This window comes from Myotis yumanensis, unplaced genomic scaffold (assembly GCF_028538775.1).
Source record: "Myotis yumanensis isolate MYYU_CA2020_CCGP unplaced genomic scaffold, mMyoYum1.0.hap1 SCAF_9, whole genome shotgun sequence".
NCBI lineage: Eukaryota > Metazoa > Chordata > Mammalia > Chiroptera > Vespertilionidae > Myotis > Myotis yumanensis.
Window position 1 is genome coordinate 48,873,317 of NW_027223760.1, and position 21,695 is coordinate 48,895,011.

At 36.1% G+C, this 21,695-nt stretch overlaps 1 protein-coding gene across 12 annotated transcripts in view; it reads left to right on the plus strand.

Moving 5' to 3' along the window:
- PPP1R9A (protein phosphatase 1 regulatory subunit 9A) overlaps positions 1 to 21,695 on the plus strand; it is a 295,498-nt gene that overhangs the window by 171,099 nt on the left and 102,704 nt on the right. For all 12 annotated transcript variants that reach the window (XM_070424288.1, XM_070424296.1, XM_070424287.1 and 9 more), the window contains 5 exons: positions 2,931 to 3,086; positions 14,007 to 14,060; positions 16,947 to 17,176; positions 18,887 to 18,983; positions 19,094 to 19,265. In XM_070424288.1, coding sequence (XP_070280389.1) covers positions 2,931 to 3,086; positions 14,007 to 14,060; positions 16,947 to 17,176; positions 18,887 to 18,983; positions 19,094 to 19,265 — 709 coding nt within the window. The remainder of the gene's footprint in view (positions 1 to 2,930; positions 3,087 to 14,006; positions 14,061 to 16,946; positions 17,177 to 18,886; positions 18,984 to 19,093; positions 19,266 to 21,695) is intronic.

Consider the following 21,695-nt stretch of genomic DNA (forward strand, 5'->3'; position numbering starts at 1 on the left):
TTAATTTTTTGCCCCCTTTTTTGGGGGGGGCTATTAAAAAGTATAAGCTAATAAGCAAGAAGGCAAACAAGGAGATGAAAAAACATGTACTGTCCCTTCACTCCTTACACGAAGAACTATTCTTGCCTCATTTAAAGTGCACTTGCAAGTTGGGACAAAGAACTCTTCAAGAGTCTTTTTATGAAAGATGTTGAAACTGGCTAGAAATAAAGATAAGGAACTGGATGCCGATGGAATACTTTGTTGTAGCAGTTGCTTTTTTCTACATCATTGTCCATCATCCTTTGTAAACTTCAGATTCAGTTCAATCTAATTTTGAGGTTTATGGAATTCTGCTGACATATCATTCTATGTAATTTATTTCACTTGCAGATTTACCGTAAAAGTAATGCCCATTTTCAAAGTAGATAAAAGAATCAGACGCACACATTATTCTTAGTCTACTAGATGTAACTGTTAAACTCCTAGATGTTTGAGGTTCTGTAGTAAATGCCTCCTTTAGTCTAAAGCTGGTTCAGGATGGGAACAGTAACTGATCAGTGAGGGAGAAACAGCAACATGAGTTTTTAAATGCCCTATCCAGAGCCTCTAATAAGTAATTCATATAATCAAGACAGTAAAAGACATATCTGATCCTCAGCATGCTTATAAGACTAATTAGAAAGAGCAATGTTAGTAAATAAAAAGATGAAATGAAAAATAAAAAGTATTTTAGCAGAGTTGCAGGTAATTTGGATATTGAGACAGAAAGAAAATTGGCTAAGTCAAAAAATAAAAGAATCAAGAGGAAGACTTCTTAATAACATACATTTATGAAGATAATGTACATTTCAACTCGTATGTTTAAAATGTGCTACATCATTGTCAGACTTTAAATTTAGCTTAAGATTTTATTGAGTCACTCATGATATTCATCACATTGATGATATAGAAGTAAATTTTATATACCTGGTTTAGGCCTTCATAATAAAAGTGTGGCTGTGCTGCTAGTTATAATTATAGGGTTAAAAACAAGCACAGCGTTTTATGTCTCTAAATCAAAACTCTCAGCAAGGTGTCTTGAGATTGTGCACGTACCAGCCCTGCTACATTCCTACTGATTAACATCAGCTGGATTTATAAAGTTTCTATTGGTTCTAAATACATATAGAAATTGGAGGTGAATTAATTTACAGACTATCACAGAAAAAAAAAACACACCCCATATCAAATCTGGAGTAAGAGTTCTGTTAAGATTTGTAGGATCTAATTATACTAACAAGTGGGAGCTCTCTAGAACCAACCAGCCCCACTCTTCAGCTACCTTTCCTGTCGGGGCCTAGGACACTGGGAATGGTAGTTATAGCTTGGACTTTTTAAACACTGGTTTCTGATGAGTCCTAGACTTCCAGGTACTTTTATACAAATGCCAGCCCAGTCAAGGTCTTCATGATAATAACCTTTGTGTGGGAAGTAGAGTCTGAAGAATGCCAAGACAGTTTGTTCATTGTGAACAATGGCCCTCGGATTCCTTACTAGAAATTGTGTCTACTTCTGGGCTCCATGATTTAAGAGAAATGTGGAAAACTTAGAATCAGAATACAGGTTTAGAGATAATCACAGAGACTGAGACCCATGAGAATTCTACATTGTTTTACCTCAAAAGGAAAAGTTGGAACGGCAGTTTAATAGTGATCTTCCAGACATGAGGAATTATTACATTGAGGCTCATGATCATATTTCCTTCAGATGCAAACATAGTGAAAGAAATGGAGTTTCAGCTCTAGCAAGAGCATCGCACAGAACCAAAAGAAAAAAAGAAAAAAGCAATCAGATGCTAAGCCTATTTAACCAAAGGAATAGATCACTCACTACACTGTTTATGAAAGTTTTTTTAAAAGCAATATGACTTCTTATCTGTTTTATGTTTTAGATGGGACTACCTGAAGGAGCAAAGATGAATTAAATGAACTTTGTTTTTTGTTGAATCAGTAATTTATCTTTCAATTATATCATAAGCTATAGATCTCAAACAGTTATTTTGAATTAGCATCTCATAGCCCGATGTTGCCAGGAGCAGAGCTACCTCTTAATATTAAGGAAGTTAGTGGTGAGGAGGAACATTTATCCCAGGGTCATGAACTCAGATACCTTAGGGGCCTGCAGATATCATGAAGGAGGGAAGTTAACATCATGGAACAATATGGAGTTACAGAAGTTGTAGAGTATTAGAAACTGTGTGACCCAGCCAAAAGGGGTAACTACTGCTGACTCTGGCTAATTGTTATCATGTTATAATGTGCTTTCTCAAGAAAAACTGGAAACCTAGAATATTATGTGAATTTTTTTTTTTTTTTTAGCATTGACGAAATGCTAAGATTTATCATAGGACTCTGCAGGCAAAACAATACACTCATGTGGACTGTAAATTTAGAAACCTTGAGGTTATCCTTTAGGTCAGTAGTTAACCACATTAGTTAAATAGATGAGACAGAATGATTGCATTCTAAAGCTTAGGTGAATTCATCTACTACACTTTTATAGGATTTCATTAAGGTCCCTTTTAACTCTGTGAATCTTTTGATCTCCCCTTCCTTTTTCCAAGCGCCTAGTAACGGGTGACTTATTCACATGGGCGGTGAGAATTTAAAGGAGTTATTTTATTTAATAAAACCATCAAATACTTAGATTAAGAACAACTCTTGTTGCTATACTAGAGATGCTGATGATGACAGTAGCTTTTCAGAAATGCACTTATACATGGCATAGACATGTCACTTTGAGTTTTTGAACTAACATTTGTTTATAACATTGGCTGCATGAGGCATGCTTGACTTAAAAGCCTACTTACACTTTTACCACTTCATTTCTCTTTTATAAAAACTATTTTCAAATCACCCGTCTCTCCCTGGGGGAGGGCGGCTAGAGTTCTGAAACCCCCTTCCTTCCAGACAGGAGACTATGCCACCGATGAAGAGGAGGATGAGGAGGGGCCCACCCTTCCCGGCAGTGACATGGCCATTGAAGTCTTCGAACTGCCCGAGAACGAGGACATGTTTTCCCCGTCAGACCTGGACACCACCAAGCTCAGTCACAAGTTCAAAGAGGTAAGCTGCTGGTCCGCAAAGTACTTTTTATAGCCGTCCATTTCATTATTAAGTATGTATTTTTGTTTGAAAAATGTAGTAAGATTTATCAGTTTTCATAATAGAGCCTTTTCATAAAGAATTGTCTTGAATCACATTGAATTTCAAGGTAAAATTTAAGTGGCTCTTGTTCCACAGTCATTAATTTAAACCCTTGTTATTTGTCATAGTGACAGCTTACAACTTGCCTATTCCATAATTTCAAGCTGTAGTTTAAATGTGCAGTTTTCATGATAAGTTCATGTCATATTTTTTCAGTTTTATAGGAGTTTGGGGACCTGGTGATAAGCTTTCCTCTAAGACAGTGGTTTTAAGAAGTTGTTTTTTTTTTCCTTTTCCTAAAATAGATAAGGTCCCAACAGCAGTCAGATGATATAACCAAATGGTTTAATTGAAGAAAGTAGTGAATGAACTTCAAACAAAGCTAGTGGAACTACCAAGGGAAGGTGAAGCTGTTGCCATCTTTTGGCTTAATGGTAAAGAGGGAGATGACCTTTTTGGAAAGAGGGCCATTCAACATCTGCAGCTTTGTAAGGTGCAGCCACTGCTAAAAACTACATCTTGGGGGCAAGGGTGATGTATACCCAGTCCCTTCTCTCTTTCTGCTGATACCTCCCATGAGTCTAAGACAGGCAGGGGAGTCTGAGAGATGCCTCTTGAAACCTGAGATCAGTGCTCTCAAGGCAGGAGCTGTCTGAACTACTCAGAACTCCAAGACCTAAAAGGGAAATAGTGGTGAATGTGTCCACAGGCAGTTTATTCTTCATTGTCTTAGGGAACGTCCTCCATTGTGAAGACAAGTACAGTGTGTTATTATTTACAGCCTTTCCAAATAACCATGAAGCACTGAGGCTCGAAAACCACTGTTCTGTGGTTTCAAGTCTGTTAGGGACTTGACCTCTTCGGGGGGGGGGGGGGGGAGGGGGGGGGTGAGGCGTGGGGAATGTTGTCCTATACTTGAAAAGTAAATTTGATAATTGCAGATTTGTGATTACTGATTTTATTTGTAGTTTCTAATTTTCATTTGGAATTTTTAATTTTGCTATATCATAAATAGGTCAAGTTTGTACATTTTGATGTTATGCTTTATATGCCTAAAATGTTGACTTTTTAATTCCTATGAAAAAATTTACATCTTTGAGACCAGTATCAAGGTGAACATACTTTTCATGTATAAGTTTTTATGTAAAAACAAACCAACCAACAAACTTAAGTTCATTTTAGAGTTTTTGAAAATACAAAATTATATAAATATAAAAAATCTCTCATAATCCCAATGTTGTGGCATTTGGGATTATATAATATAGAGTGTGTTAAATTCCTACTCTTTATATTTAAATTTGTAGTGTTAGGATTTTCCCATGTCACCAAATGTTCTTCTGTAACAAATGCTTCTTCACTATTTCATCTTACGGATTTTTCATGATTTATCTTTCTAATTCCTTTTTGGGGGAATATTTTATTTACTTCCAGGTCTTCTTATGATTATTATTATTAAAAGTAAAATTGCAGTAAATACATTTGTACTTGTCTTTAGGATAATTTCTCACACTGGAATTATTAAATCAAAGAATATGAATATTTGGGGGACTTGTGATATTTAATGTGAAATTGAACCAGAATGGCTTTTTTGGTTGATGCAGAAATGTACTTATGAGTTGAGAGTGCCCATTCCTTTCCACCCATTATTATTAGTCAAGTTGAACCATTTTCATTCATATAGTCCACAGAGTCCTTGAGGCAAAATACATGGATTTTTCATATGATTTATAACTATTCCTAGTTCTAAGTCAGATGTGACTGTCTCAGTACAACGAAGAACACTATTCTGTAATGTTCACAAAACTCAGAATTCCCTTACATACAGCAGTGCCTATCTTAGGACCATTTCTCATAAGGGGTTTCTAGATTAACTGACATCTTCAAACCAAATACCACACCATTTCACTTATAATTTATTGATTTTCTTTTGTTTTATATTTAGCATTAACATATTTGGGAGATTGCCATTGAGTATCAACTACATGGCACTCTTACATAGCATCTATATCTCATACAGTGCTACTGTTAGTTTTAACTTTGGTTATGTGATTAAGATACACGTCCAAATACTGTATAGCACCAGGTATTTTTCATAAGATTATGCACAAAACCTCGGGTGGAGGTGGGTAGTCATGCTTATTGGAATCTGTATAGAGTCTCATATTACAGAGGCTTCTCTTAATTACATTATTTCAAGCAAAAGTACATGTCATGCTATTTGGGCAAAGCACTTTACACTGACATCTCAATCAGTCCTGCTTTTGGCCTATTCTGTATCTTCCCTAGTAGAGTCTAAGCTCCTCTGGCTTTGCTCACTGTTGTATCCTCAGCCTTTGCACATTCCTGGGAAGATAGTGATGAAATATTTGGTGAATGGATGCTATTAAGCATATATTGGAAATTTTTGTGTACAACAAGACAAGTACCTTAGCTTAATTTTTTCAAATAGTTAACAAGATGGCTCACACTTTTCTTAAACACTGATTTACACCTTTCCCTCTTGTTGGAGGTTCAGCATTATTAGCTACTGAACTTGTGTGTTTACACTCTGGACTGCTTTTGGCCTTCATATTCTGTTCCATTTTCTCATTCTTTGCTGAAGTATTATTAGAATATGTATTAAGCATTGATGGAATAAATCAGGTCTGTCTAACTTCAGATACTCCTTTACTTTTCAACTTATTCAAGAAAACATATGAATCATTTTATTAATTCCCTTGGGAAAAAAACTTCTCTGTAATTTTGATTGTAATTACATTAACCTAGTAAATTAACTTGCAGAAAACTGGCATTTTTATCACTTTGACATTTTTAATCCCAGCTCATGGAATATAACTGTTTAATTCAAGTATTTTTTTTCTGACCTCTAAAAATTTATAGTCCCCTTATTAGTTACATAAGTGCCCACCTGTAACAGAAAGTCTTCACTAGAGTGGATTAACCAAAAGCTGCCACAAAGGTTATATTCGCTTTGATATAAGTTAACAAGGTTTCTTTACTTTTCTATTTTCAGAAATGACTTTAATAAGAGACTTAATGACTTGCATAAGGTAGAAATTACTGTTCCCTGAAAGTTTGTCATTACTCAGCTATAAAACCATCTGTGCCTTCGTGGAGGAAGATTTTAAATACCTTTTATAATAACTAATACTCTACCCAAGGTTTCAGATTTTTCTTGGGCCAATTTTGATATATTTGCATTTCTCAAAAATACATTTCAAATGTATTTCCCAGGCATTCATATTTCTTAACATATTTTATAATATAATTTTCCATATGTACTACTATTTGTAATACTTTAAACAATAAAATTAAATTAAAAAATAAAGTACTGAAATCTTTAATATCTATAATTAGTTACTCTTTTATTCTTTATTTGAATAGTTTCACTTTTTAGTTGTTTTTTTCTAGAATTTTATCTGTAATGTTATCTTTTATGTTCCTATTTTCTTTTTAAATTAAAAAATACTTTAAAAAATTTTTAAATACTTATTTTATTACTTCCTACCAATATCTTTATTTGTCATCCTGTCTCCTTTATTGGTATTAATCAATACCAATACATTTATTTTTGATAACTCCTGCATTCTGTAAGTATTTGTAAATATAATTTACATGTATAACTTTTTCTGAATATTGTTTTAGCTACACATCAGAATTTTTTACATTTAGGATGCCATTGTCACTTTGATCTATTTTCTCTTGGGATTTCTTCTTTAACAAAAATTATTTAGTGGAATATTTTATTTTTTAAACATATGGAACTGTATTTTGCTATTCTTTGGTTATTGGGTTCTAACTCTGGTCAAAAAAGATATTCCAAATAATAGCTATTTAGAATTTTCAAGGCTTTTGTAGCTTAATTCGTAAACAGGTTTGTTTAAATATTCCTCATGGATGCAAAAAACACTCATATTCTATTTTGGGTGTGAAAATTATATGTTTTTCATTTACACAAGAGTAATAATACAAACACATTTTTCTATAGACCAGTTTGCATTTTGTCTTATCAACTAATTCTGAAAAGTATATGATAAATCAAAAGCTATAGTTTTTTCTTATAATTCTGTCGATTATAGTTTTATATATTTTAAATCTTTGTTACTATGTACATATATGTTCAGGATTGTTACAACTTCATGGTTTATTGCAACACCTCTCTTGTAGCTTATGATGCATTTTACCCCAAATTCTAATTTATCTGATTGTAAAAATTCAACACTGCCTTTCTTTTGCTTCATATTTACTTCAAAACATCTATTTTCTATATATTTTTTGTTTTTAGTCATTCTGTACCTTCTTATTCAAATCTGTTTTCCGTAGTCCACCTATTCCTAAATCTTACCTTTGTACTAACTTCCCTGGGAGTCTTTGTCAACGAATTGGTGAGTTTAACCTATTTATATTTACTTTAATCACTGTAATATTAGAACTTAAATCTGCTGAATTATTTCATATTTTACAATTTCCATCTTTTCTTCTTGTTTTTGTTTTATCTTTTTACCTATTTATCATTAGATACATAAAATTTTCATCTGCTGCCTAAAAGTTAAACATTTTATTCTTTTTTCCTAGAGGTTTTTTCTGAGTTACTTTCACTCAGCCTTTAGTTATTTTCTCCTAGCATTATAGAAAACAGATCAATAGCTCTGTCATTACCATTTAACAAAATAATAGCCATAGCATACTCTCATCCACTTATCCTCTCTAGTTTTTCTGCATTTCAGGAGTTTCAGTTTAATTATATTTATAGGTATGCCTTTTTACAGAATACGTAGTTCCTTCGTACCTGTACTCCTTTCCAACTTTAATAGGATTTCAGTACTGCCCTGATGTTAGTTCACCATTGTTCTAGTGCTGCTCCTTTACCACATGGAACCAGAGGTTAAGTTAGTGGCCAGGATATCTAAACTCCAGAGCAATGAAATAGATTGTCTTTGATTTACCTATAGATGCAGGCTTACCTATGGTTGCTGACATTTTCCTGCTTCAGATCTTCATTTTCCCCCCAAATGTCTAGAAACATCTGTCTCTCAGAGTGCCTCACAAGCTTTTTGTTAATTGATGAATGACAACCTGAAGCCCATTAGTATTCCTTTTTTTTTCTTGTGGCATCTCCAAAGTTAAATTCAGGGAAGACAATAAATAGCTTTTGTTAATTTGCTATGTTCTATTAAACTGGAAGTTTTCTTCTATATAATTTAGTCATTTCTACTTTTACTTATTTTTATTAGTTCCATCATTATTATCCTTAGGAATGTTTAATTTCTTTTATTCTATTGTATTGCAATAAACAATTTATTGTAATACTTTATTGTTTAAACACAAAAGCACTTAAAACTATGTATCTCTCTCTGATTAGGCCTTTGACCACAGCTTTCATTTTAATTTAAATGTGCGTTCTTCTTATCATTTTTTGCAAATAAGTCTATATTTTTCATTTTTACTATTTTCATTTTGCTTTGACTTGAATAAATGAGGAAACAGTTTTTAATTGGTATTTTTTGCATTAATTTGATGTTTTCTTACATCGTGGTCAGATAATATTTTTTTTACATGTTCTCATTTTTTAAGATAATGTTTTTATTATAGATTAATATGGGTATTTGTGATAAAAGTGATATGTGTTTTATACCTTCCATATCCTTATTAATTTTTCCCATTTAACTTACAGAGCCATTTAGTAAAATTACACCTCATTATAATGTATTGTGTTATCTATTTCAATGTTATGTTGAAAGCACATAAAATATGATTTAAAAGACTTTTTTAATCCTCATCCAAGGATATGTTTTTATTGATTTTAGAGAGAGAGGAAGGGAGAGACAGAGTTAGAAACATCAATGTGTTAGAGATACATCGATCAGTTGCACCCCAACCAGAGATGGAACCCACAACGTAGGTTATGTGCCATGACCAGAAATCGAATTTGCAACCATTGGGTATACAGGATGACACTCTAATCAACTGAGCCACCCTCCAGGGCTGACTTAAAAATTTTTCAGTATTATTTATCTGATGTTAATAATGTGCTACTTTTGTTTATAGTTCCTGGATAAACACACTACTTTTAGCATAAATCTAATTGCAGCACTTTGTTTTATTGTAAATTTAATTTTTAATTTTTATTTACTTTTTAATTTTATTGGGGTGACATTGGTTGACATGATCATATAGGTTTCAGGTGTGGGTTTCTATCTTTATTGTAAAATTTAAAAATACTATCTAAGAAAATCTAGCAATTTAAATTGTTACAAATTTGTTGTTTAATTATTCAAGATCTAATTGAGCTCATCTTGTTTTATGTTTTACATTTTTTTATGTTTATTGATTTTTGCTAGGGATTATCTTCAAGTTTTTAAAAAGTATTCTCTGTTTCTACAATTTTTAATATTAAGAACAAAGCATTATCATTTGAATGTTCCAGATAGAAGTTTTTGATACAGTCTTGGTTTCTAAGACAAGGTTGTTGTTAAAACTTAATTGTCACATTTTTTAAAACTTATGTTTTCAGTTAACTTAATAAAATACGTACAACAAATAGTTTTACTCAGTTTCACCTCTTGGTCACTCTATACCAGAATTTCCTAATTAATTCCTAAGTTCTAGATCTTTTATTTCTCAGAATTCATCTTAATGTTTAAGTACTTGTGGAGGGTATCGTTTTCATGACTTTCTCATACTGAGAATGGGACAGTCTAATTATCATGACAGAAAGAATCATTAGCTGGGTTTAATATTTTTATTTCCTGAAATGTAGTAGGACAAGCTTCATTGTTTTAGGCTGACATTACATGATGTAAAGTAGAAGTCTGATGCCAACCTGGCATGCAGATGCTTGAGCAGCACTTGGTAGTCGGTGTCAGGATACTCAGAGGCCAGCAGAGTAACCCATGGTTTCCAGTCAGAGAAATGCGTTCTCATCTGGAGGTGACAACCATGACATATGCTGCCGGGTTTTTGTGAGGTTTAAATGAAAAAATGTATCCCAGAACTGGTTCAGATTAGGTGCACAGTCGGGGAACACAGTCGGGGGCATCAGACCTGGGATAATTTCCACTCCACCACGCATCTGGGGACTGGAAGAAGCCATGTAACTTCTGAGCCCCCTTCCCCATCTGAACAATGTGATTAATTGTGCCTGTCTTGCTTCCCTCAGTCTCATGGGCAATGATGAAGGAAATGATAAAAAAGATAAAGGGTCCCTGTGGAAAAAAAACATGGACTGAAATTTATAAAACCTGGCTTTGATACTTGTTAGCTCTGCAACTTACGCTTCTAAAACACACTTTCTTTCTCTATAAAATGAAAGAGTTCAATTAGTTTATTTTTTATGCTTTTCTTATTAATAGTGATAAATTTGTAGAAATTCTTTTACTGTCCATACAGGATTAAAATAATCGCATAGCTATAATTTTAGGCCTGTCAGTACTAAGAATACTTTGCACCAAAACTTTTGTCCATCTTCTGAATAATTACTTCATTCTGCTTTCTTATATCTAAAACACTTGGCTGCATTTAGGAACACTCGAAGCTTTCATCAGGGTTCTGCTAATGAGTTCAGCCCTCTTCTGTCACCCATTTTGGTGAGGTAGGAGGGGTGGGGTAACTGAAGACCAGCTTGCCTGCTGTCCTAAGTTTGTCCCACACATCGGTGGATTAATCTGTCATGTACATTCATAGGAATGAAAATGCTGGTTTTGGACAGGAACTTCTAGACTCTGCAACCATGACAACCATCTCCGGGCTCTCCATTTCATAAATGTCACACCTGTAGTACTTGTAAGGGCCTTGGAGTTCTTCCCATCCAGCCCCTCAATTTTCAAATGGGAGGCTGGGGCCCAGAGAAGTAGCTTGCTAGAGGCCACCGTAATTGAGCAGAGAAAATCCAAAGTCTGGACACATTGCGTGCAGTGTGTCCAGTTCTTCTACAGCAGTGGTTCTCAACCTTGGCTGCACATTAGAATCACCTGGGAATTTTTTTTAAATCCTGATTTCCGGGCCTCATTCTCCAGAATTTCTGTTTCTTTGTTATGGGGTGGGGCCACAACATTAGTAACAAAGAAACAGAATTTTCGGAGGATGAGGCCCGGAAATCAGGATTTTAAAAAGATTCCCAGGTGATTCTAATGTGTAGCCAAGGTTGAGAACCGCTGTCCTACAGGGATTACCAGTGAGAACATAAAACCTGGCACTCGCCCATAGTGGCAGCGCTCATTGTAAGATCTGCCCTTCTCACTTCTTGCCACTCTTCAGCTAGAAGCAGAGGTGCCTGTTTTATTTCAGGTGTGACATTTTCCAGCATTAACACTTTTTACTGACAAGTGGCATTGAGGTAATCATATCTGACCTCTTCTGTTCACTCTTTCTTAATCTTGGCTACCTTTATAGAGGACTGATTGATTGTTAACAACTGACCCAAGAAGGAAGGGTCAGACCTATGAGGAACTTCATTTTACAGATGGGGGAAATGAAGGTAAGAGAGGTTAAATAACTTTCCAACATCATTACATGATAGGCCTGAGGTGAATTCAATCAGTGTAACTTAACTACAGTAGGTCCTCATTTAACGTCGTAGGTAGGTTCTTAGAACTGTGACTAATTGATAAAAATGAGTTAAGTTCGGTAGCTCATCAATATTATAGTGAAACAACCGTCCACAGTGAAATGGACATTGAGGACCTGCTGCGCTCTTCACACTTGGCACGTGGTAGAAAGAGCAAGGACTCGATCTTGTCAATAATAATTGCACATACTCCAGTTAGACACAGGGATTTGCTGGGTGCCCAAGTGTGTGCACCCTGAAGTGCAAGGTCTCCATGGGAAACAATTCCTTATAGCCATATATGGAGTATGTGTGCGTGCATGAATATATTTATGTTTACGTATAATTAATGTATCATGCCTAACATCTAAGCACTTTTGCCATTTTTAGTTTATTCATATTGGTAGGGTAGATTAACAGTGGTATTTATTAGAAGGAGAAAGAGTTATTTTCACGTCACCTTGCACATAACAGCTCTTTAATAAATGCCTGTTGAATTAATCTCTAATGAAATGGCGCTGGGTCAGACACCAGAAGATCAAGGCTCCAAATCCTGGTTTTCACAGCAATTCACTGTGAGCATTGGGCCGGGTCAGTGTCTGGCCAGGAGCCTAGTTTTCCATCTCACGTGAGTGCAGAAGCATAAGGACGGGCATTCGGCAGGGCTGTGTTCATCCGAGGGCCCACAGTTGGAGTGGCACTTGGGCACTCGGGCGTGTGAGGCTGGGTTGCCTGGCATTGTCGGGTCCCAGGTGTTTCTTCCCGGGGAGCGTGCAGCGGCCCCTGGGAACCAGCAAGTGATATGCGTGGGGCAGAACCGAATGTGAACAGCTGTCAAGGTCACCCCTCAGGACCGACGACGGGGCGGAGAGCAGTGAGCGCTGCAGCAGTGCAGACCCCAGGGCTTTCAACCGAGCAGGAGCCCAAGAGCGTCCAGGAGGGAGCCCTCTGCCAGGAGCTCGGGGGCGCCCAGGGTCTGAGCTTTTATTCATTGGCGTTTACGGATATTAAGTCAACCTGTGCCTGATTCTGACTTCTTTCCCTCTTCATTCTGCCCATATGCCCGTAGTGGCCAGGTAAAAATCAAGAAAACGCAGGTTACAAACTAAAGAGAGAGCTGAGGTTGCTGAGGCGTCGTCATCTCCAAAGGTTCGCATTTCTGTCCTTCCATCAGGCTTTCTGATAAGAAAACCTTAGGCTTACTTGATTACAGTAATAGTAGAAGTTTCCAGCCCCTTTTGTTCAATCCCAAATCCAATATGGTCTGAAAACAGATTTCTAAAATACTTCTGTGGCAAACTCATTTGGGGGTAAACATGACTCAAGCTGACAGGATATTATTTACAATTTCTCTTTCCCTCACTTAGTAGAAATAGTCTTACGCAAAAATATTCGTGGGCTTGATTACAGAGCGCCTCCACAGAACCTGCTGTGGGTAATAGCGACTTAGGGAAAAATGCTTCTTTCTACCTTTCTGAAATTGGAAGAATTCTGAATTCCAAACGCATTTGGCCCCAAGGATCTGAGAGAGGAGATTGTCACCCCACATATTGTTTTCCGTAAATGTTGGTGTATTTATCCCTGGAGGAAATGAGTATGTTGTTTTCTTCCTTCACAGAGAAAAGAAAAAAAAGTGGGGGTGGAGGGCGGGGAGGAGAAGCAAAACAAATGTGTAAATAGAGGGGCTCTCGTGCTAATAAACTGTAACGGAAGCTTTTGAAGCCCTGGTTTTCAACAGAAGTAGATGTTTTGGAGGACAGAAATCTAGATCTGTACCTTTCCTGCAATTAAAAAATAAACACCGATTCCGCTGTGGAACTGCATCATCCTCGGCTCCCCCTTTGCAGCAAAAGAGCTGCTCAGCCTAGTGACTCGTGGTACCACAGCGCCATCTGTCCTCCAGGTTTGGGATAGCATCTTCATACAGCCACTGGCCGACTTTCCTGCTTAGGCTTTTCAGTACCGGGACTGCAAGGAAACAATTGCGTGGTATTCAAATCCTAAAGAAGAGCTGCAAAGGGAGCAAGCAAATGTGTTTTCTTCTCTTTGGTCCCTGATCAATTAAATCGTAACTTACTCCTCTGTTAGGGAGTGTGGGCCATAGGCCCTGCGTATAATTAGTTTGCACCTAGTAAGTCATTTTTCCGCACTGGGCATTTTAATTTACAACCTGCTGCCTTGCAGCACTTCTCTAGGCCTTCTGCTGTGCAACAATATATTCTTCTAGTTGCTGAGACCTGAAAAATATAGATAGACTTTCTTAGTTCCGATATTTCTTTCTTTTCCATTTTCAGCTGCAAATCAAACATGCAGTTACAGAAGCAGAGATTCAAAAATTGAAGACCAAGGTAAGCGCACCAGTCAATACATGGAGTTTGAATTGTACTTTTTAAACTTCGGAGGCTATGAATAAATTCATCCCTGGGACTAAAGGATTTGTTCCTGTACCATTGAAAGAATACAGATGTCACAGATTCATGTCCACTGTTAGATGCATGGATGAATCTGGCAGTGAGAGTTGCACCACGGGGGTGTGAGCACCACCGTACCCCCTTAGTGAGAATTGCACAATATTTTAAAAATACATATTTACATATTTACACATATGTAGTTTCCTCAGAGCTTTCCCCCAAAAGTAAATATTTTTAATGGTTCATGAATCTCAATTACATTTTGACCACTAATTCCTTATGCACAAGTTATTAGACTGTATCTCTTTCTTTTTATTTTATTATTATTTTTTAAATTTTAAGTAGGTTTATTTTAGATAGGTTTAATCATTTATTTTTCATTTATTCCTCAGGAACAATGTATTTTAACATAGCACATTAATTTTGTATAGAAAAAAATTTCAATTTCTAATAAATATCATGAAATTTAATACATGAATAGTTGCTTGTAGGTGCCAGATGCTTCTGGAAATTTTCAGTCCTTTAGTTCACATTATTTAAATTTGTGGGGAAAAACAGGTCATGATGGAAGGTTTTATGTATTTTTTAGTTTATAAGACTCAAACGGGCATTTTTTTTAATTGGTAAGTTATAAGGTACTTGTACATTCCTAGAATTGTGTCTAGTTTCATCAAATATGTAGTTTCAGAGATTTAAAAATATCTTTTGAATTACTTTAAAAACAATATTCTTTATTGTATTTATGGTATTTTTAAAATTAAGACATAATTCCTCCTCTACCACTAACAATCTGTTTTTCTGTTCACATTGAACGCTTGTTTTGGTTTTTCCATGTGTTTTAAATGGAGATTAATTAGCAAGGCTATTTTGGTTAAATGGTATTCCCAGCTAATAACTCTGTAGCTCTTTAGTCAAAACATGCCTATACATCATTCATGGTATCAGCCAAGCTCTGTGAATAATAATTTTTAAATTAGTGATGGTTAGTAAATAAACAACTTCAGTGCAAAACATTGCTTAATAAAAGATGCAGTAAAATCCCAGTCCTGTTTTAAGCTGCTATTGTTTCTTGGCACAGAATGGAAGAATAGAAGTGTTTTTTTAATTGTCGGTTACAATTAGGGAAAAGATTCCCCCTGTGATTGTAAGTGCTTTAACAAAGCTTATGTTTTAGACTATAAACATTGAATTTAGAAAATCCAATAAATTAGTGTTTTATTTTTCTCATTATTATATTGGCATATAATATCCATAGATTGGCTTACTTTATTATGACTCTTAATGTCTCTGTTGATAAAACAATGCCTAATTTTGAAATGTTATTTTTGCTACTTTTTACTTTGTAATCTGTTTTGCCAATATATTTAGTTTAAAATATATATATATATATAACATTTTTAAATTTGCTGGATGCTGTATGATTTTGAGATGTCTTGGAATTTAAAAATAGTTTATATAATGATTCTGCATGTTTTTGAACTTTAAACGAGGTGTGTGAAATAGATGAAACCCTTGTTTAAAGGTCAGATAGTTATTGTGAATAAATGACCTTGGACCCCTCACCTAAAGGATCAGCCTTAGTTTCTGTAGAAATGAGGGGGTGGGACTACTATTATCTATTTCTAACAGTCCCCAGAAGCGGAAATAAGAAGCTGCCTTTCTGTTTCACTGGAGGGATTTAAATTAATTCAACAATTATTTATATTTTTACTTACATTATCTTTTATACCTTCCTGCAGATTGGGGTTTATAAAGCTCTGAACACTGCCAGCAAAATAATGAGCTAAAAACTGTGTTCATGTCAATTGAAATAAAGGATGTAATAATATCAACAAAAGGAATAAAAGCAAAATAAAAATAACTAAATTTATCATATTATTATTATGCGCAAGAAGCTGTTCCAAGCATGCGTTAGAGAACTTAAGTTATTTGCCCAAGATTTAAAGGCATTGTGATGGCTGTGCCTGGGGGCCAGGTGGCTGCCTGAAGCATGGGGGAGGGGAGCACTTGTAAAGCACTACTAACCACTTTGCTGTACTTCTGAAACTAAAACAAAATAATATTGAATGTAAACTGTAACTGAAAAAAAACACACAATTAATTACAACAAATAAATAAAATGGGAAAAAAGGCTGGTAGTGGCCCGGCTAGGACTCAAATCTAAATGTAATGACTCCAGAGCGCCCCCTTCCTGCCACCCGACAGGCCACACTGTGCTTCTGCCCCTTCTTTCCAGCTGTCTCTCCTCTCTCCCTTTTTTACATATTATACTTTTTTTTAAAAAAAATCTCTAAACTGTAATTGAAAAAAATTAATTTTTTAAAGCCTAATAGTGACAGCTGGGTTCAAATATAAACCACTCCAAAGCCCCCCTCTCCACCAACCAATAGGCCACACTGTGCTTCTGTCACTTTCTCCTTTTCATTTAAATTTTAACATATTATACTTAAAAAAATATATATCTAAAGGAAAACCTGCTGAAATTCATTGACTAGAATTAGATAAACTCTAAAACATTTTTTACCTGCTCACTGAATTTCACACCACGTTCAGTGTTGGAAAGATAATGGGAATTGGAGTCAACCCCGTGTTTTGTCATTTATCAGATGTGCGGCCTTGGACAAAGCATTTCACTTTTCAAGGCTTCAATTTTATAATCTGTAAAATAATGAAAATAATGCTTTCGCTTCTCATCTCAAGGTGTTTGGTGATTGAGTATATCTAACAGTTGAATTTAATCAAACCATGCTATTAAAATGTGGGGGATTTTTGGTACAGATGTACCCAGATTATCTTTGTCTTGACATTTTTTTTTTTATCCAGCTGCAGGCAGCAGAAAATGAGAAAGTGAGGTGGGAACTAGAAAAAACTCAACTCCAACAGAATATAGAAGAGAATAAAGAAAGAATGTTGAAGTTGGAGAGCTACTGGATCGAGGCTCAAACATTATGCCACACAGTCAACGAACACCTCAAAGAGACTCAAAGCCAGTATCAGGCCTTGGAAAAGAAATACAACAAGGCAAAGAAATTGATCAAGGATTTTCAACAAAAGTAAGCACTTCTAACGACTAAAAAATACTTGTATGCATATAAAAAAGGTTTGTCTCCAGTAATCTTGTCATCTCTAGTGGGATAGAAAAGATGACCTCAGACTTACCCCTCGAAGAAGCATAGTTAAAGCAAATATATATGTTAAGTTTTGGAAAACAGTTTTATCTTTTTTTTAGGAGATTATACTTTGTTGTATCATTCTTTTGGCAGCCAGTGACACCATGAAGTTGTTTCTTTGATCGTTAATCATTGCTAGTTACAGTTAAAACATTTGAAATCTCTGTTCTTCTTGAAACATCCCTGTAATTCAGAAGCAGGAAGCCTCGCTGAAGTCGGGCAGGGCTCTTGGCCGCAGTGCATGCAGAGCAGCAATTGGGGCCTTGCTAAGGCTGTTTCCGCCTCCATTCTCAGACTCAGTAACTGCAGGATTTCCCCACTACAGAGGGTATAAATATTGACGAGCGAGACCCCCTGCCCTGCCACTTCCCTGCAGTCAGAGACCAGCACCACAATCGGCTCTTGAATTCAGCAGCTGATGCTGCTTTGCTTCCATCTGTTGGATCTCGGCGTAATTTCAGGGAGACTGACGGGGGAGATTCGTACTGGACTGTCTCATCAGTTACTGCTAGCTAGCTAGAACAATCAAAAAGGAATGCCAGGCCCTCTTCTGGCCTTCCATGCCAAGCCTCAGAAGCAAAGCATACTGCTATATGTCAGATTCACCATATCTCAGTTACTTCCTATCATGGAAATAATGTTTTCAATATTTAAAAGAAAATGCTGTAAAACGTTTATTGGTTAAAAGGGGGGAATTGCTCTTTGTAACAATGAATTCAGCACATCACTATTTTATCTTTTCTTGCCCAAAATATAACTCTGTCATATAATAATTTTGTAAGTTTTGATAAATTTGCATATTATAGTCCAGGCTCTCAAAATGAAGATAATTCTCCTTCTCCCCCTGTTATCCTCAGGGTAATAAATGACAACTCTCCCTCTGTTTTTATGACCCACCCAGCCCTTTTCCATGGTCATTCATAGGAATCTATCTTATTATAATTTTCTTTGACCATTCAGTTCCACCAGTTTGCTAGATATATTACTCTATAAATGTAATTTTTAAAAAGGCTAATAGTGGCCAAAACCGGTTTGGCTCAGTGGATAGAGCGTCGGCCTGCGGACTGAAAGGTCCCAGGTTCGATTCCGGTCAAGGGCATGTACCTTGGTTGCGGGCACATCCCCAGTAGGAGATGTGCAGGAGGCAGCTGATTGATGTTTCTCTCTCATCGATGTTTCTAACTCTCTATCTCTCTCCCTTCCTCTCTGTAAAAAATAAATAAAATATAAAAAAAAAAAAAAAGGCTAATAGTGACACCACCTGACATGTAATTATTTCCACTAAATTACTCAAGGTGGATCATTGGTTTATTAGCTCTAAAAATGTATGGGTGCTCTAGAATCAGGAGCTGCAAATGAAAATCATAGTAAGCAGAATCAAGGCATTTTTCTTTACTTTGTGCTACATTAAAATGTTTTACTTGCTTTCATTGCTATATACGTTTTCTCTAACTATGATTGAATTTTATTTATGTAAATAGCTGTCCAGTTATTTATCCCACTGTGTAGTTTATTGATTCCAATAACAACATTCACATGTTTCCTCATTTCTTGAGTGTTTGATGCAATCAGAGCTGTTATTTTCTTCTTCAGAGAACTTGATTTCATCAAGAGACAGGAAGCAGAAAGAAAGAAAATAGAAGATTTGGAAAAGGCTCATGTTGTGGAAGTTCAAGGCCTGCAAGTGAGGGTGAGTGATGTGCCAAAGCCATGAAAATAATAAGATCGTTTTGCCTAGTACTTGGAGAGGAGTGCTGGGTTCGAGTTTTAGAAATGGATATTTTTTCTTTTTCCTCTCAGATTAGAGATTTGGAGGTTGAGGTGTTCAGGCTGCTGAAGCAAAATGGGACTCAAGTTAACAACAACAACAACATCTTTGAGAGAAGAACATCTCTTGGAGAAGTCTCTAAGGGAGACACCATGGAGAACGTGGACGTCAAGCAGATGTCTTGTCCAGATGGCCTGAGTCAAGGTTTGTCTAACCCTTGTTTAGACAAACATTGTTTTTAATGACTGTAAAATCTGGCTTTACATTCTTTTTCTTATCCGGGGATTTAAATGTTGAAAACGCCTTTCTACCATGGGAAAGAAGAAAAGGTTTATCAAAATAGGAACTTATCATTTAGCACTCACTTGTCTTATCAAAAGTAAATGCTTTAATGTTAAGAAACAAAATTCCAACTTACGCAAGCCCAAATATTATTTTAAAACCATCATAACATTGATAGACTTAATAAATTGCCTTAAAGTGATAGTTCATTTAGAGTGAGCTACACTACTTATCTATTAATGAGTAAGGTTTGAAATTTTTAAATCACTAGAGTAAAGATCTTTTTTATAACTACTTCCAGCTCTTGGAATTCATTGAGTTAAGATGTTCTACGCAAGTTTTTTGCTTTTCTCTTGCTGTCCTATATATGATTCTCATTCTTTTATTCTGTTTAAGACCAAATAATGGGACCAAAATACTGGAAACATTTTCTATATAAATGGTTGTCTTCTTTCACACACCAACCATAAATAAATCACTGATTTTCTCACTCACATACACACCTATACATAAATTGTGTGTGTATGAATGTGAAGGAATGTCTTAATATCTATAGTATATTTACAGATTAAAAAATGCGTAAGAATTTATACTTATAAATACACAGGGGGATATAAAACTTTTGGTTAAAATAGCTCGCCAGTAGTCCCTGGGGGCGGGGGGGGGGGGGGTGGAATAAGAGAATATATAGCAGCAATGTCATGAGAGAGCCGACGATCACAGGCAGGGATTGGACCCGCAGTAACGTTAACTTGTAGAACTAAACTCTTAGCCATTAAAAATGAAAAGTATTGGAAATCTTTATTTAAAACTAAAGTGGTAGCTAGAGACTTGAGTCCATTCACTGAGCTTATATCTTTTTCTGGGTTTTCCCTTAATAAGATATAATCTGTATATAATGCCTCCTGGGCAGCTTAAATGTGAGTATTGAGCTCCAGCATTACCATTCACTGAAGAGCCATGTGACTTCCTTAAGGTCATTCAACTCAGTGGGGTGAGTTTTACTGTCTATTATATATAAATAGTAACACTTCCTTCTTCCCCACCTAAAGAGTATTATGAGGCTGTATGACTTAGTCAGTGAAGTGAAAGAAGACAATTCTTTAGAGCTTTTAGAGAATTACAATGTTTATGTCTGCGACTCTGTAAGATTGATTTCTATAACAAAATGTCAGAAATCAACACGTTTTCATGTTTTGGAATATTGTAATTCCTAAAAGCAGTTGCACTTATAATGAACACATGTCCCGGTATGGCGTGAACAAGGTATAACCTGTGACCAGCAGCTCTCCAGACTCCGATTCACTTCTGTTCCTTTCTCTCAGTTCAGAAATCTGTATCTTGTCAAACATATAATTAATGGTATTTATTAAATTATATGACTGCAGAAGATCAACAAACTGTACTATTAACATCCTGATTTAGAGCAAAACCTCACATTTCTTCTGAACCCTTCTTCCCTTCTACACCCTCCATTTTGCCACATAATTATCAGTTTCCCTAGCAACAGTGTCAGTTCACAGTGAGATGCAGGGACTACTAATTCTTGCTGAAGCTCATCCCTGCTTGTGCAGCAGAGGTGGAATCTGTCATCTCCGATGTTAGTAGTGTACATATCAAGAGCTGCTCTTCCAGTGTCGCTGCTGAGGACAGTCAGTGATAAATCTCCTTGAATTTCAAACTAAATGGCTTGGTCAGGAACTAGATAGGAATGCTCTGGAAAGCACTTTCCTAAATTGATCCTTTGCTTCTGTTGCTAGGGAACGTTGAAGTCCTAGAGGTTTAGAAAAGGAAGCGAAATGTGGACCAAACACAGGCCATTCTGCATTTAAGGATCCCCCTCCAACAAACACATTTTTGCAACAGGAGGGGTCCAGTGGCTGCAGTCAGTTCCCCAGCTCCTGCCCCTCAGACTCAGTGCTCTGCCTCCTGGGGACTGTCCAGCTATGATTTGCTTTCTAAGCACTGGATGTTTTACTGATAGGATGAGTTGATTAGCATATTTTCAGGCCTCCAGGCGGCTCATTGAAGCAAAAGGATTGTCAATTATAGGTCAATGAAAACGATGTTAGGATGAAATAGTGAAAGGAGAAAGGAAGGGGAGAGTGAAGAAGTCAGAAAGGACAGAGGGAAGAAGAGCAGATAAGCAGCCATTTCTTCGCATGCACGCATGTTCTTCTAGGACAGAGCTCCCCAGCTGCGATGGATTCATTATGTGGCTCTCAATATTGAATTATTGACAAAACTATTTTTCCAGCCATGAACAAGTTTACCCCATTAAAGTTATATCTGAACATCATTTGTTTGGTTCTCTATAAACTAAGCCACTCAAATATCTCATTAAATTTTTGA